General features: G+C 45.6%; 1 protein-coding gene across 1 annotated transcript in view; it reads right to left on the bottom strand.

The window, feature by feature from the left end:
- Positions 1-17,410, bottom strand: part of CNTNAP5 (contactin associated protein-like 5) — a 921,850-nt gene that overhangs the window by 334,380 nt on the left and 570,060 nt on the right. The window contains exon 12 of the mRNA XM_014548314.1: positions 1,930-2,049. Coding sequence (XP_014403800.1) covers positions 1,930-2,049 — 120 coding nt within the window. The remainder of the gene's footprint in view (positions 1-1,929; positions 2,050-17,410) is intronic.

Raw genomic sequence — 17,410 nt, 5'->3', positions numbered from 1 at the left:
CGTGCACTGACCACCAGGGGGCGTGTGCGGAACATGGCAGGCATTGGCTGTGGTGGGATGGTGGAGCAGGTGAGCTGGGGCACCAGACCAAGATGTCAACAGGGCAAGCCTCTGGTGGTTACTGAAAATTCTTTGCTCCCACACACTGCAGTTCCGCCCCCCCACCCCAGCACTTGCACCTGCTGCTGGCACCAGCCCCTCTTGGCTTGCACCCACTGCTAGTGCCAGAGCCGCCCTGCTGCCGTGCTGCCGGTGCCCAGCACTGGTCCCGATCACTCTGTGCCATAGTGGGTGCGAGCAGCGGTTGCTGCCCCCTTGAGGGCTTGAGGGCTTCTCCACCTCCCCCTGCTCCTGAGGGGCGATTGGGGCAGTAGTCACTGCTCGCACCCGCTGATGGCACTGGCCCCAATTGCTCCGCTCCATCAGCAGGTGCGATCAGGGCCAGCACTGTCAGCATGTGGGAGTGGCAGTGGCGGGAGCAGGGCTGCTGGCAGACAGGGGCCACGGTGGGAGGGGTTGGGCAGAGGTGAGGAGGATGGCCCAAGACTCGCCCCTGTACCCACCACAGCCTCGCAGCCCACAGTTCCTTTCAAGGTGCACAAATTCATGCACTGGGCCCCTAGTTTTGAAATAACTAGGATCCACAGAAAACCCAACCTAGTACTTGACCAGCTGTTGAGCATTGTAGTTTACCAAAACCTTGAAAAGGAAACAGCATCATGATTCCTAATTTATTTATAAAGCTGGGGAGAAGCAGCTAGCATATATTCATTTTGCAGATAAAGAATTATGGAAATTCAATGAAATGACAATCAATCCCATGAAACTAGCATTTTCTGCAGAAAAAGATGCTGCCCTTTGTATTCAGATGGGTGGATTGCTAAGTGTCCTAATCACCATTTTTGCAAAGGTTTGCTTGCATGTCTACCTGTCATTTTTGCACGTTAGTATCACCAATTTTACTGCCTCGTGAAGGACAGTGACTATGTCTTATTTCTCTGTGCATCCCTGGAGCCCAGGACAGAGTCTGCTACAGACTGAGCTCCAGGGAGGGTCCTCCTTGCTGCTGAGGAGCTGGAGCTGCTGAGATTCACCGAGACTCGGTGCGTCTCAGCAGCTCCCTGCATCCAGTTTCACTGCATGACTCTGTGGCCCCTCCAAGTTAGGCTGGAACCCCAACCCGTGGATGTGCCCATTATAGCTCACAACGGAGAGTGCACTCACCATGCGATGTTTTTCGGAAACGATTACATCAAACTGTGGCTTTGTGGAATTATTTTTCAAAATAAAGAAGTGATCAGATGCAGTCTCTAAGCCTATGAAATAACTGACTCTGACTAGGCACTTAGAACGAAGTGGCGGCATAAATAAAATCTCCAGAAAAAAGCAAATAGTTCACTTTACTTTTCCCTGAGGCATCCACTGGATAACTAGTCTGACTGCTTGCTCCAATACACAGGAATGTGCCTAACCCTCACAGCTCGGAGAGGTAGAAAATGTTATTCCCACCGCGCTGGTGTACCACAATGGAAGCTCAGAGAGAACACCGATTCACAGTCCTCAGGGCCAGACATGGGCCAGGCGTTCCCACCACCGGAGTCAAGCTTCCTATTCACTTTGAGTTTTGTTTTTTGTTGGTTGGATGTTTTCATGTGCTTTCTGGTTTTGAGTTCTAAGAGAGAAAACATCTGTGACAAGTTCTATAGAAAATTTTTGGTAATTAACTCTTGGTTTTGCTGGAAAACGAAGCCTGTTAAGTTTTCTTCTCTCATGAAAATAACCTAGCTGCTAATTCTATTATTTACTAAAATACCATTTTCCCCCGGAACCTGGTCTTTTATTTGCAAGCGTGTCCCTTGCCGTGGACTTCCCTTGGCCATGTGCCATCACACAGCTGGACAGAGCTGAGTGAGAAGTCTGCACCCTCACCTGTGACATTGCAGTACACCTGGAGAGCTCCTAGCGGCCCGCTGCCATCCGGGTCAATGTGGAAGAAGCCAGCCGTGTTCCCTCGGTGCCTGTACACCTCGCAGGATCGCTCGTAGAGGGCTGGGGAGACACAAAGGCAGCGGGGAGGAAACGTTGCATGGCTCTGCATATTCCTTAGATGCATCAGTTACTTCTACTTCTACTGACTGTCAATCTTGCCTTCCTTTCTTCCCCTATAACTCGACTTCCCCCCAAGTCTTAACAAACCAGCATCCCAATACTTGAGGGAGTCCCACCCTCCATTCACCTTAACAGTCACTCTTTTCACCAGCTCGGAAGTCACACCCTTCAAGAGCCCCCGCTTCCCCCGGCTATGACCTGCTGTGTGCTGACGTGTATGTCCCTCCTGGATGCCTGCATGGTGTGTTGATCTAGGACTACCAGTGACAGCATGTGAGAGTGGTGGCCGTGTGTTGTTGGCACACGTTCCAACATCTGGCAGAGTGCCACCTTCACAGCAGGAGTTTGATCAATGAATGAAAAACCGAATAGACACATACAGTCATGACTTTTTATTAATAAAGTAAAATGGCACTATCTTATTAATATATGTCCAGAGCTCAGCATGGTGACTGATGTATAGTAGGTGACCAATCAAGTTTATTTTAACTTAACAAGCATTTATCAAGTCCTTAACATATGTCAACAGTGTGGTTGCCACTAGACGACAGAACATGAAGAAGGCAACCAGTCTGGGCCTTATGAAGCTCACAGCCTGGTTGCTGCCATGAAGGTCTGTCTGTGTTCAGAGAGAGGCAGACATAGGGGCCCTGAGATAGATTACCTTGACCAGTCTGCAGATGTGAGAAACATAGAAATCTCATTACACCAACATGAATGAATCTGGTAGGGTATAAAGGAGGCATCTGCTGTCTTATGCATGAGAATACAGGATGCTCCCTGATGCTTTCGACAAAATGGTATAACTCTGAGCAGCAGGTACACATCCAATTGTGTCATCATCCCATGCTTAAAAGACAGTGGCTTCCAAAAGCTTTAAAGACAGAGCACCAAATCTTCACCTTTGCCAACATGTCCCTGTGATGAATGCCCCGTCCCACGAAAATGAAGCTGCAGTTTGTCATGATCAAGCATGAGGGGTACCTCAAATAATTCATTACCGATAAAGTTCTAAATCTTGAGAGGATTTGAGCTTTTACAAATTAGAGTGACTTCAAGGTTATCTTTGCACTCATGGACTTCTCTCTTGCAGCCATATACACTTTCTGAACTAGGAAATAAATGAGAGAGTTATAGTTCCACTCTACATACTGACCATAATATAGAGCTGATTTCTCTTTTCCCAAACCTAATAACTGCTGTGTCATGCATTATGGGTATGTGTCATGCGTGTGGAAGTCACCTCTAGGTGTGTTGTCTCTCCCCAGCCACTCCCACACTCCCAACATAACAACCATGTGAAAGGGTTGCTGCTGTCTCACTCAAGCATATTTGGGGGGTTACATAGCGATTAAGAATAGGAGCCATGGGCCCAATGGGTGTGTGTCTCAGTTGGCTGAGGTTTAGCCCATGGACCAGGAAGTCACTGGCTGGATTCCTGATCAGGGCACATGCCTGGCTTGTGGGCTCCATCCCCAGTAGGAGACAGCTGATTGATATTTCCCTTTCCTCAATGTTTCTATCTCTCCCTCTCCCTTCCTCTCTCTGAAATCAATAAAAAAAACATTTTTTTAAAAAGAGATTGAACCCTGGAGTTAAATTGGATGGTGTTGCATCACAGGGCTACCACTTATACCTATTGGAGGTTGGATAAGCCAATTCACCTGTGGTAGGCAACCGCTAAGCTAACTCATTCTATCCTCACCTCTTGGTATTCATATCTTGCTCATGAATTCATGCCCTCCCTTGAGTGTGGGCTGGACTTATGGATGTGTCTCTAAGACAATATGACAAAAAGGATAAATGTCATTTCCAAGACTTGATTATAGAAAGACAGTGGCTCCCACCTTGGGTAATCCTGGATCACTCACTCTGGGGAAGCCAAGCGCTATGCCAGAAGCGGCCTTGAGGAAAGGCCCACATGAGTGAGCGTGGACCCTCATGAGACATGCCATGGGAGTGGGCCCTCATGCAGAGCTCCACAGCCAAACACTGCAACTCTCGCTGACACCTTAACTGCAGCCCGGTGAGAGGCCCAGGCAGAACCACTCAGTTTAAGTTGCTCAAGGACCCAGAGAATCTATGAAGTGGTGATGTCTGTTGCAACATTTTGCTGTGATTCGTTGTGCAGCATTAGATAGCTAACAAACTCTCAAAGCACTAGTTTTCTCATGGGATATAGGTATAAACATATCTATGTACAATTGTAGTGAGGATTCAAAGAGATAATCCACAGACAGCACCTAGCACAGTGCTTGGCACATAGGAAATGCATGATAAATATGATTATAACTATTATTATTACTATTGCATTGTTTCATGAAATGTTGCCTCTTTTTGGTAAGGTTTTTTACTTGACTCTTTTAGTGTTAATAAGCCTTGTGGTGTTTAGAACATGAATCACAAGGCTTGTTATGAAAAATTAGTAGACCCAACAGCCCTTCTGTGCAGAGATGTTGGCTTTTGCTAGTAATTCTCAGTTCATTTGGGTTACTTTCAGTTTTTTGCTATTTCAGTTGTGACATTTTTAAATTCCATAGAGTGTTTATTCTTATAATAGAGGAATATTCTATTCTTCCCTCTGAATATTCCTTTTTTAATAATATGCAATTCCTGATTCATTGATGCAATATTTCTCTAATATTTGTGAAAATATTTATTATAACATAATTTCTTTGACACTTTCATCTCTTTAAACATACTGTTTCCCCCCGACTGTGTGTGTGTGTCTTTCATGTTAGACTCTCTTCTGCAATGTCAGGTCCTCTTTGGTAGGTAGTCCTCTCATATTAACCGTGGTCTCTAAATTACTGATTGCTGTAAGCAAATATAGGTAGTTTGTCCTCCGAGGACTGCACTGTAGTATTACCTGGCTGGACCACATCTTGGGAAACCCCCATGTAGTGTCTTCAGTGCTTTCTCCTGGTGTTGTTAGGTTCTATAATTTAGAGGGTCTTTGACATGAGATGTGGAAGGTGGAAGTGACACCATGCACACATTCATTTTACGCTTGGAAAGTCAGTGCAGGGCACGAGGTGCTATTATAGTTACACATGTTGTCACTTAACGGCAGAACTCAGTTGTTAATGTGAGCTGGCCATGCCATGCCAGCTGCCTCTCCAGATGGGCCATCTCTCCCTCCAGCTTCCCTAGCTCCCAGCCATGTACGTGTTTAGATCTCTTATGATCACCCCATCACTAAAGTTGAAGGATTGTTTGTGGTTAAGACTCAAGGTGCTTCTCTGATCAGCTGCAGACTGAGCTATTTAAGGAAATTTATATCATTTAGTGCTGTTTATGTGAAGCTTTAGAAGGAAGTGAAGGTTATACATATGTTGAGTCCACCCACACTTCCAGGAAGTACAAGCCCGCTACCTGTAAGCTACATTGCTCCTCCTGTACTGCAGGCCTCACACACTGCACAACAGGAAGTGAATACAAATTTATTGACCCCCTACAAACTTCTCAGTAACTTTAGCCTAGGGCTCTCAGAAACTATGTTGAGTCCACCCACACTTCCAGGAAGTACAAGCCCACTACCTATAAGCTACATTGCTCCTCCTGAACTGCAGGCCTCACACATTGCACAACAGGAAGTGAATACAAATATATTGAAACCTACAAACTTCTCAGTAACTTTAGCCTAGGCTCTCAGAAACGAAATAAAAAATACATGGTTCTTCACCTCAGGTAATTCATGGTTTTAAAGTTTACCAAAATTAACCTCAATACAAATAGAAAAATATTAAAAGACTAATTTCTATAAAATAAATAAAACTATTTAAAGGTCTCCTCTACAACAAGACATTAGAATCATATGGTATCTATTAAAGTGTAGAGTATTATAATGCCACTTATATCTCTCCAAAGCATAGGGAAAAAATAAATCTTTCAAATTGCTACACAGAGTAAGTGATGTAGTAGGCAGCTAGAGAGACATGGCAGAATAGGAACAATAGGCTAGATACGGAAGGTCACCCAGGGCCTAGCAGTGGATAATTGTAAGGTTAGAACTTGCACACAGGGTGACCTTTTATCCCCTAGTATATCAGCTGGTCCTGTGATTCAGACCCTCCCCTGAGCTTTCCTTTCCTGGCAGGTCACTAGTCACGTGGTAGACCCCTTAAAGGAGAAACAAGTGGGCTAGAGAAGAGCCTCATATGACTACCATAGAAGCCTTTGATGACCACTTTAATGAGGGTTCATGACTACTTCCTTTAAGCATTAAACCCTCAAGACAATGAAGTCTGACCCACATCACATAATCTTGGCAGTAGAGCCTCTGACCCCAGATAACAGAGACAGAGTTTTGGTCAAACTAGAGAAAATATCTAAGGCTCAGTTGTGATTTAGCTTTATACCTAAAGAAGTAGAAAAATCAGACAGAGCAATGCCATGGCTGACATCAGGATGAGATGCAATGACCAATGACCCTCTATCCTAGTGCTGGCCAATCAGTAGAGACCATGACCTTGAAAGGACACACCTGGAAAGCTGATGAATATTCTATTGAAATCCTCTCCTGAAAATTCCTGCCTTTAGAAAATAGATACAACACCTTAAGACAAAGAACCTAGTGCACTCTTCTCTCTCTCTTGCTCTGGAGCAAGCTGCACCTTCCCCCTGCCTCCTTCCCTCAGGTGTGTTTTCTTTCTCCTAAGGTCCTAGGGCCCTTCTTGTGCCTCTGTGATATGTTTCCCGAGTCCATGCAGCACAGCTGGCTGGCTCACTTCTTCTACCTCTGACTTCCTAATAAAATTTCACTTGTATTTGATTTCTTGGCTCTGAATTCTTTTCTCAGCTGAACTCAAGGACTGAGCTCTAATATTCTGGTGTCATTCACCATTATCAATAAGCCCAAAGGTGATCCTCAAGTCCAACGAAGACCACACCAATAAAGAAAACTTCAGATTCACTTGTGAATATCACTAAAAACTTACATAATCAGCAGTTAATACCCAATAGTGTATTTTAAAAAAACACAAAGGCCAAATGGGGGCTTAATCCAAAAATGCAAGAGTGATTCAAAATTATCTATCTATCTACCTATCTATCTATCTATCTATCTATCTATCTATCTATCTACCTACCTACCTATCATCTATCTATCATCTATCTAGATATATGGAGAACAATTAAATTATCATCTCCACTCATTTAAAAAGACATTCTATGTCTTATACAAGTTCTTATTTGGCATTGGTGGCCACTCTAGGACAACCATCAAATTTTCTGCTGGAAGAAGATGCCTGCCCATGGAGGAAAAATAAAAGAAGCTTTTAAGTGGTGAGATTTGTCTCCATTACCAACAGTGAGTGCTAGTGCTGATGGGAAGGTCTGGCATTATGGGCACACAAAGATCTGTGCTCATTAATGACAAGGACACTGATGGACATATTAAGATTCTTTAGAATCGATTTTTAAATTAATATGTGCAGATATAAAATGTAGCTGTACAGAGCAGTTAAATCAGTGTTTTCATATTTAAGGAAAATAGTCCGAATCTAGTCCTGGCAGCTAATTTATTGCCTAAGGTACAATTTGAAATGTCCTTGTGAAGCCCATTCTCATTAAAGATAATGATAGTGTTCAGACAGCAAAATAGTTTTATTTAGACTCACCTTTTCAAGTACCAAGGTCAGAGGTACGTTTTTTTCTGCCTCACCACTTATATTCTGATTGTAAGACTATAGGCATAGATATAAAACTTAGATGACAAGTAAATAGTACTTTTAAGGCTTTAAAAATGTTTCAGTCCTATTTCCTTCTTTGCTCCGTATGTCCCCAGAAATCTAATATTTACCAAGTGACTGCATATTTAGTTATAGATGTACCTAGGTCTACAGACATAAATAAGATCTAATTAATTCTATCAAATAAATGCTTGTGAATCTTTTTTGCATTTAATAGCTACTTAACTTAGTTTATCAAACTTCTTGTGCAGTAGGTTTGCCTTGGCCTGGTTTCAAACTCCTTGTGCAGAGGTTTGTGGGACTGTGCCTTGGCCTGGTTTCAATGAGGAAAAACAATGTTAAAACTGATGGGATTTCTGAAATTAGTTAAAAAAATGTCTAGGGCTTCAAGTAGAAAATAGATATTTGATGTCCCAGTCTGCACATAGTTGGTAGAGGCTGAAAATAGACATAGATTCTGTAACATTGTCACTACTTAAGTGGAGGCTAGTGGAGATGGAAGCATATCAGTGGTTGGTGAAGGTTGGGATGGGAGTGAGATGGGCATGTGGCTATGAAAGGACAACACAAGAAGTTCTTGTGATGAAATGTTTTGCATCTTGATTAAGGTGCTGATTACACAAAACTACACATAATAGAATTGCACAGAATCATACACACTCACACCCCTACACACACACACACCCCTACACACATGCACACACGGGAGTGCATGTCAAAATGGAACATTCTGAATAAGCTTTGTGCATTTCACCAATGTCGTTTTCCTGGTTTTGATGATAACAGAATCATACACACTCACACCCCTACACACACACACCCCTACACACATGCACACACCCCTACAACAGTTATACTTGATGTTACCATTGGAGAAACTGAGTCAAGGGTACATAGGATCTCATGATACAATTTTTTTTTCAATTTACAGTGAATTATTTAATCTAATAATAGACAAACATGGTAATTGACCATACCTCCACTATGCTTCCTATTGGCTAATCAGCAGGATATGCAAATTAAACCAACCAAGATGGCGGCCGGCAGCCACGCAGCCAAAGCGAGCAGGAGGCTTGCTTGCTCCAGTGATGAAGAAAGCCAAGCTTCCTCCCTGCTGAGGCCAGGCTCTAAGCTCCACTCTAAGCAACAATGTTGCAATTATAGAAGGTAAACAAACCCCAGATACCTGCTTTCAGCAGGTTTTGGAGCTGGAGCGGCAACACACTTTCAATTATAGAAGGTAAATAAATCCCAGAATAAATAAAAGAAAAAAGGCGAGACTGGGAGCTTCAGTCGCCAGCTTGGCCAGCCTGAAAACAGCCCTCAGCCCCTCATCCAGACTGTCCAGGCACCCCAGTGGGGATCCCCACCTTGAAGGGGGTGTGACCAGCTGCAAACAGCCATCAGCCCCTCACACAGGCTGGCCAGGCACCCAAGCGGGACCCCCACCCTGATCCGGGACACCCTTCAGGGCAAACCAGCTGGCCCCCACTCATGCACCAGGCCTCTATCCTATATAGTAAAAGGGTAATATGCAAACTGACCCTAACAGCAGAAAGACTGGGAATGACTCGTCACTATGACACACACTGACCACCACGGGGCAGACGCTCAATGCAGGAGCTGCCCTCTGGTGGTCAGTGAGCTCCCACATGGAGGAGCTCTGCTCAGCCACAAGCCAGGCTGACGGCTGCCAGTACAGCAGTGGTGGTGGGAGCCTCTCCTGACTCCTCAGAAGCGCTAAGGATGTCCGACTGCAGCTTAGGTCTGCTCCCCGCTGGCAAGTGGACATCCCCCAAGGGCTGCCAGGCTGCCAGAGGGATGTCTGATTGCCAGCTTAGGCCCAATCCCCCAGGGAGCAAGCCTAAGCCAGCAGGTGGTCATCCCCCGAGGGGTCCCAGACTGCGAGAGGGCACAGGCCGGGCTGAGGGACCCCCCACCCAGTGCACAAATCTTTGTGCACCGGGCCTCTAGTTTCAAAATAAAAGCTTTATGAAAAGAGAAAGATGAGCCAACAATTCAAATCCTAAATAGCTACTCTATTGAAATAAAAACAATGTCTCCACTGAATTCTGTGCATGAATGTTTGTGGGAACATTATTCACTATGGCCCTACAATGGAAATAATCCAAATACTTATCGACTGATGAATGGCAAACAAAGGTGATATTTGCATATGGGAAATACTGTTAGGTCTCAGAGAGGATGAAGTGCTGATGCATGCCATGACACAACACCGATGGATCCTGAATCCTGAGGACATTATGTTAGGGGAAAGAAGCAGTCACAAAGGTCACATAGAGAATGGCTCCCTTTAGGTGACATGTCCGTATAAAACAAGTCCATGCAGACAGGCAGTACACTGGTGGCTGCCAGGGGCTGGAGATAAGGGTTGAGGGGTTGGTCATCAGGAATGAGGAATTACTGCTAAAGTGTATGGAGGTTCTTTCTGGGGTGTTGAAATTAGGTAGTGATGATTGTACAACTGTGTGAATATACTAGAAACAATGACCTTCTACCCCTTGAATGGGTAAAATTTATGATGTAAATTATATTTCCATAAACCTGAACCAAGCTGGGGGGCAGGGATTAGGTCACGGGACAGGTCCCAGAAGGTGCTCTGCGTTCCTCCAGGACATTGTGCCCAGCGCCTGGAGCCCTGTCCTTTGGCCCATGGTGTCCATAGAGCAACAGGCCTGTCAGCTGACCTCTGGTGAGTTCCAAAGCAAAGAGGTATGCCTGTGTCCATATTCACTTCCCTCCCAAACCACACCGATATTTCATTTTCTCCTTTAGAAACCATAACATATTCATTGAAACAAAGATAAAATGAAGCAGCAGTTGCCAAATACAGATTGAGAATCTTGTTTTTAATATGCCTGTTATATATCATGCCATCCTTACCCTGTGATCCAGTAAATGAATCTGTAAAATGGACAGTGATTACCCCTAATAATGTGCTGTATTTAAAGTAGAAATATGCACACATCCTTAATATGACCCTTCCTTGTGCCCCTTGTGCATGTGGAGTAAGGCCAGGTGATGGAATGCGTGGAACGAAGTGGGGGAATCTGGAGGCATGACCTGACATGTCCCTCGAGGACACACACAGCTCCTGAAGGAGTGACTCCAAAGCAGTGGTTCTGCTGTGTGCTCCGAAGGCCAGCAGCCACTGGCGTCCCCCTGAGCAAACAAGACACATGGATTCATGGACTCCATCCTGAATCAGAACCTCTGCGCATAAGGCTATGGTCACTGTGTTTTAACAAATCCCCCGGTGATTCTTTTGCAATTTAAAACCTAAGAAGCCTTGTTCCAAATAAACTTTGATAGCCACGCTTATTAAATGGTGAAATATATCAAGAGCTTTTTACCATTTTGTCCCATAAACCAAAAAGACTGAGTGCATTTGCATGGTCCTTCAGGGACTTGATCAAATGTGTACCTTATCCCAACCCTGTGATAGGTTTAGAGGCTGGTACTAGGGATCCATAGGTGAATAAGACATTGCCCCACTCTCCAAAGGTAACTCAGGTCTGGGAGAAAGTTAAATTCTATTTTTCACTAATATGATGACTTTTTTGAAATTAGATCTTGAATATTTCTATATTTTCAGGGGCTAGCCTTGTTCCTAGTATGTGTTCACTACATGGTGGATGGTGAGTTTGGAGGGGACCTAGGAAGGCCACATGAGTTGCCCTCCTGAGAGACTAGAGAGACTGGGGCAGAAACAAGTGAGGAGACCATTGCACCACCCCCCAAGGGAGAGCCAAGCACTCAGCAAGGCAGGGCAAGGAGGTCAGGGCCAGTCTGTGCATGCTCAACCTGAAGACCATGATCCTATAGCTTCTCTATAACTCCACCTATTTGGGCATCATACTTGATAAGAATTAATTAGGCATCAATTAAAGAGAAATAGGCAGAAATATTATTTTCTGATGAAGGAAATAATTGTTTACAAGTTGATTTGATACAATGTTAAGATTAAGCCTTAAATGTATCTGTCATTGCCATCCAAAATGCATTTCAAATTACACAGATACACATGAAGGAAGCATAATGGGGGGGCATTAAGCCTTAAATGTATCTGTCATTGCCATCCAAAATATATTTCAAATTACAGATACACATGAAGGAAGCATAATGGGGGGGGGTGGCTGGGAACAGCAACGGAGATGGTGTCACCCTAAGTCCGCTGGTTCAGTATTGAAAGCGCCATCGGGTGAATGGAGCTTCCCAGTGCAGAGCTCCAACCCCATTACTCCAGTGATAAACTAGTCCAGGGGGCCCTGCCACACCCTGTCCGCAGGGCCTGGGGCAGTGCACTCCCCTATCTGCTGTCCCTGGCAGGGGCCACACATCGGCCAGTGCATCCACATCACCGTGGAGCATCCCTGCTTGTTTTATGGGAGTCAGCCTTGACTTAATGGAGCTTCCCAGTGCAGAGCTCCAACCCCATTACTCCAGTGATAAACTAGTCCAGGGGGCCCTGCCACACCCTGTCCGCAGGGCCTGGGGCAGTGCACTCCCCTATCTGCTGTCCCTGGCAGGGGCCACACATCGGCCAGTGGATCCACATCACCGTGGAGCATCCCTGCTTGTTCTATGGGAGTCAGCCTTGACTTCCAGTGATTGGCTGCCTCCTGCATGCACCCTACTGGGGATCCTGCACAAAACCTAGGCACCTGCCCTGACCAGAATTAAATGGTGACCTCCTGGTTCATGGGTTAATGCTCACCACTGAGCCACACTGGCTGTGCTGCTTATGGGTTTTGGAACTATAGCCTTGTTGCTGTTCTAAGTTTCTGTTTTCTTTAACATAAGAAGGTGTTGTTAATAGACCTGAGATTGTGGCATCATATTGATAAGAATTAATTAGGCAGCAATTAAAGAGAAATAGGCAGAGATATTATTTTCTGATGAAGGAAATACTCAGAAGGTTTGTAATAAACTTATATATAGTCAAGCACATCATTGGAATAGGCAGAGATATTATTTTCTGATGAAGGAAATACTTCTCAGAAGGTTTGTAATAAACTTATATAGAGTCAAGCACATCGTTGATGCTCAAATGTTGTCAGTTCCTGCTCCTCTTCTGCCCCCGTTCCACTGTGTCCTCCAGTGTGGACTGAGGACATCCATCCGGGCCAGCAGACACAGCCAGCCCTCAGGGCCCACTGCTCACAGCTTCGCACCAGCAGTCTGGCTGGGTGAGCAGCTCCCTGGTGGGTAAGTGTCCTTCCTCCACCATCGGTTGTGGATTCCATGCATAACTTCTGCTCTGCAGTTACTATACTGATAACTAATAGTTATACTGATTTTGAGGAATGCTAAGAAAAATCAATTTCTGTTCTCCAACAGAATCATGAAGAAATGGACAAGTCACCATTTACAGCATAACATGGGATGATGAGGAAATGTACAAAGTCTGGTTTATATTTGACAAAAAAAAAAAAAAAAGCCAGGCCTGCTAAAAATAGCCAGGATGCTCAATAAACTTGAGTTGGGCCTGAACAGCTGAGTAGCAGTGTCCCAGGCTGGCGAGCATCCTGCAGCCTCCCCATGACAGGTGACAGCATGCTTAGGAGTCAGAGGTGGGACAGCATGGCACCTGTGGGCTAGTGGTTAGTGTTGCCCCAGAAGAAGTGAGGTGGGGACATGGGCCCCACTTGCGCATGAGAACCCTAGAGGCTTCTCATGTGTGTTTTCTCATATTTTCTCCTCTCCCAGGCAGGTGGAGGGTCTCAAGGTTCCAGAAGGAGGTGAAACCATAAGGTAGAAGTGGCCCGAGTCTCCATGTGACTGCACACTCCAGTGTGATGTGAGCCCAAGAGAAGCTTTTATTTGGCTGAGCTTTGGGATGGTTTGTCCTCTGTAGCTAGCCCACCTTTCCCTTCAAATTTAGCTCAGTCACTGGGAAATTTCTGAGTGCCCCCCAGGTAGCAAGCACTTCTATCTGTGGAAATGCAAACATGTTCTTACACTGTGAGCCTCTCCCAGGCCACCGGCTGGGAAGGGGTGGGTCTGTGAATCTGACATTGCTTTGGCTCTACTCTCCTTGTTCTCTCCTCTGCCTGCTGCAAACAAACAGAAACTCTTAAAATAGTTATATTGTGGTCATAGGTTTCTAAACTGGTCTCAAATAGAAAGAGAAATAAGGAAACTCTAGTGAAAGCACGTCGAGAACAATTCCACCATGCTTGTCTGCCTGTTTCCGTCGCTGTTAACGAGCCCAGAGCCCTCTGCACAGAGGCCAGGCTGCTAAAAGAAATTACTGTTTTGCCTTTGCACACCATAAAGACTGTCTTCCTGTACGAGTTGGTGAATGCCTATTTTTTAACTGTAAGAGGGGCATTTTACAGTGAAAATGTGTATCTCTTAGTATGAGCAGTCCACATAATATTTGACACGAAGCTGAACCAAAATGCCCCACGCTGCTCTCACTGGGAGGACATTTAACTTTGTTACCCAGGGGACTCATGCATGAGATGCCAGTTTCCATCCAGATTACACTTGAAGCCTTGTAATTTTTCCTCCCGGATTACCCTCACAACTCTTCCGCAGCCTCCCCGGGGTCACAGAATATTGATTGTTATGAGCCACATGACCGCCAAAGGGGAAACCCAGACACGATCTTTGGGCTAGAGATAAATTTATGGTAAAGCTACAGAAGCTGTAGCTTTCAGCCCCCTAGCAAAGCCCTAACGGTGACCTGGCAATGAGCTCCAGGGTTCTGTGGTTTTGTAGACACGTGTATCAGCCGGGTTTAAGCAGGGGAGCAGACCACGGGGAGAGGGACACGGATCTGTAGGTGGCAGGGCTCTGTAGGAGCTGGCACGCAGCCTGTAGGCAGCTGTTTTTGCCTGGGATGCTGGAGCTTGCAGTCTAGTCCAGAAGGGTAAACGGGTATGAGGTGAGGAAGGAAAAACAAGAAAACCCTTGAGCATACCGGGTTTCCAGGAGGACCCGCGGAAACCGTGAGGTGTCCTGCTGTCTGTGCACTGCCCATGCCAGCAGGTGAGGGGCAGCATACCTGCTGCTTCCCTCCACCTTTCAGCCCTCCCACAGGTGTCTCTCTCCAGGTTTCCCCTAAGTAGGAATAGCTAGGAAAGAAAATTGGGGGCAATACAATTTAGCCAAAACAGGTTGACAAGTTAGAAAGCTACCATTTTTGTAAAAGTAAGATATTTAATGACAATAGGTTAAAATAAAAGATTTAACTCCACCTGGCAAATAGCACTGCCTCTTTCTCCTGCCCTCCCCACTGCCACCTTCCCATGCCAGGTCTCTTTGGAGATGCCACAGACACGGGGATCCAGGAAGGGGCAGGCCAGAGAGGGTGTGGTTTGCAGCCTCTCTCAGGAATCCTAGTGCTGCCGCTGTGATTTAGGGGCTCCTGCTGCCAGAGGCCACCTCAGGAGGGTGCCAGCCCAGCATCCAGCACCAGAAATGCACTGGGGGGTGGGGGCGGGGAGGCGCTTGCTGATGGGAACGCAACCAAACGTTACCTCTGGGGAATGCTTCTAAATCACACATGTATTTATGAACTTGACAGGAATTTTCCCAATTTTAACCACATGCGTAAAAGTATACCCAGCATAGGGGGTATTATTGAATGTGTACAGAGATTCAGATTTACAAGATGAAAAAGTTCTGGAAATGGATGGTGGTGATGGTAGCACATAATGAACGCATTTAATACCACTGAACTGTACATTTAAAAATGGCTAAGACAGTACATTTTAAATTATATGTATTTTACCTTATTAAAAAAACAGGGGAAAAGGAAACAAGTTTGAATGCTTGCTTATAAAGATCTGAAGATATTCCTAAAAATAGATATATTTGGTACTAAGGATACTTAAAAGATGTCAATATTTAACATCCATTATATTAAGTATTTTTTTATTGTGTAACCAGATAAAAACTAGGAACATATATTTTATTTTTTATATTCTATTGTTACATTGTTTTACATTAAAGTAAAAAAAACAATGACTCTTTTGAAAGTTTATATGACGTTATCAAAATTAAATATGAAGCTGGAAAAAGTGTTTTCTAAATGATTGATGCATTTAAAAATATAGAGATCAACCATAATAGAGGAAAAGTGAACTATCATTTATTCTCTGTAAAAATATTATAAAACAGCCCAGCCTGAGTGGCTCATTGATTGAGTGTTGACCTATGAACCAGGAGGTAACTGTTTGATTCCCCATCAGGGCACATACCAGGGTTGTGGGCTCCATCCTCAGTGTGGGGGTGAAGGAAGCAGAAGGTCAATGATTCTCTCATCATTGATGTTTCTATCTCTCTCTCCCTCTCCCTTCCTCTCTGAAATCAATTTTAAAAAGCTATAAAACATCATGTAAGAAAGCAACCAAAGAAAAAGTACTAAAGAGCTGTAAGGGAATAAAGCACTATAAAATTGTCAGAGAGTGGATAAAAACATTCTAAATTTGGAAATACGTACGAAGCTTGTTAATTTTTAAAAAGTTGCCATTTCTAGTGATTTGTTTTCTCATTCTAAAAGCAATTTAGAAAACTTAAGCTTAAATGGGATCCCCAGAATCCCGTAGCTCCCAGGCCCTTTAGAGCTGCGGTCTGACCAGCTCAGAGCAGGGAGCTGAGCAGGGTGTGGCCGCCCCTGGTTGCGGGCACCCCGCGGCGCTGCGGCCTGTCTTGCGCAGAGGCTTGTCTGAGCTCTTCTCCTCTCGCAGGTAAACAGGCGCCTTGGGCCTCGGGCTTTGTTTGATGGCAAGGACCTCCCTTCTGCTGAGAGCTCACATGAAGTAGAACAACACGCGCAGAAATGGAAAACCAGTTCGACCACAGGGGCCAGACAGGGAGAAGCTACCGGTAACTGCTGGTTAGTCCCTGTCCTGTAAAACGGAACAGTCATAATTTCGCACGGACTTGTTCTGGAGACTAACGGGACATGGGGGTGTGCGCGCAGAGCGCCCGAGGCCTCAGAGGTGCCTGCCATGCGAATGCTTGTCTGGAGGAGACAAACCAACAGGAAGCCATCGGGACCTGCGGGAACAGGGTTGACATGGGCTGTTGGAAACGCCCTGGGAGGCATGGAGGGACTCACAGACCGGACTGAGGGGAGCGCGGACAGTCACTGGGGCAGGGGGAAGGGCACAGTGACCACAGCCTCCCTTCAGACCCCTGACATATGCCGTGACGCATAAAGGAGCCCGAGGGGGACTCGGTGCAAAGGTTTCTAGAGAAAGCAGATGCGATTCCTGGTCAGACAATGAGGGGCAGGCAGGGGGCAGGAGGGAGGGCCAGCTTGGTACCCACAGGAGAGACCCCAGGAGAGCCGTTCCCTGTGGTGGGGGCGCATGCAGCTTCCGGGCACATGGGGTCCTGGCGCGGGTCTCATCGTTCACGGAATCTATCTTCATATTTCATGAGTAGACATTTACACTGAACTTCATTCCCTTTCCGAACTGGATGGAGTTTTTGCTTACCCCGCTGTCCTGGTCAGACTGGAGTTACAGCGCCTGCTGGGAAGCTCTTGGAAATGGGAACCTGATGGGGACGCGCCTGCCTCGCAGGGTCCACGCTGGTGGCGGAGGGAGCAGAGGCCAGGCCGGCCCCCC

Source organism: Myotis brandtii, unplaced genomic scaffold (assembly GCF_000412655.1).
Source record: "Myotis brandtii unplaced genomic scaffold, ASM41265v1 scaffold501, whole genome shotgun sequence".
In the NCBI taxonomy this organism is placed as follows: domain Eukaryota; kingdom Metazoa; phylum Chordata; class Mammalia; order Chiroptera; family Vespertilionidae; genus Myotis; species Myotis brandtii.
This window is presented reverse-complemented; position numbering and strand designations above follow the sequence as displayed.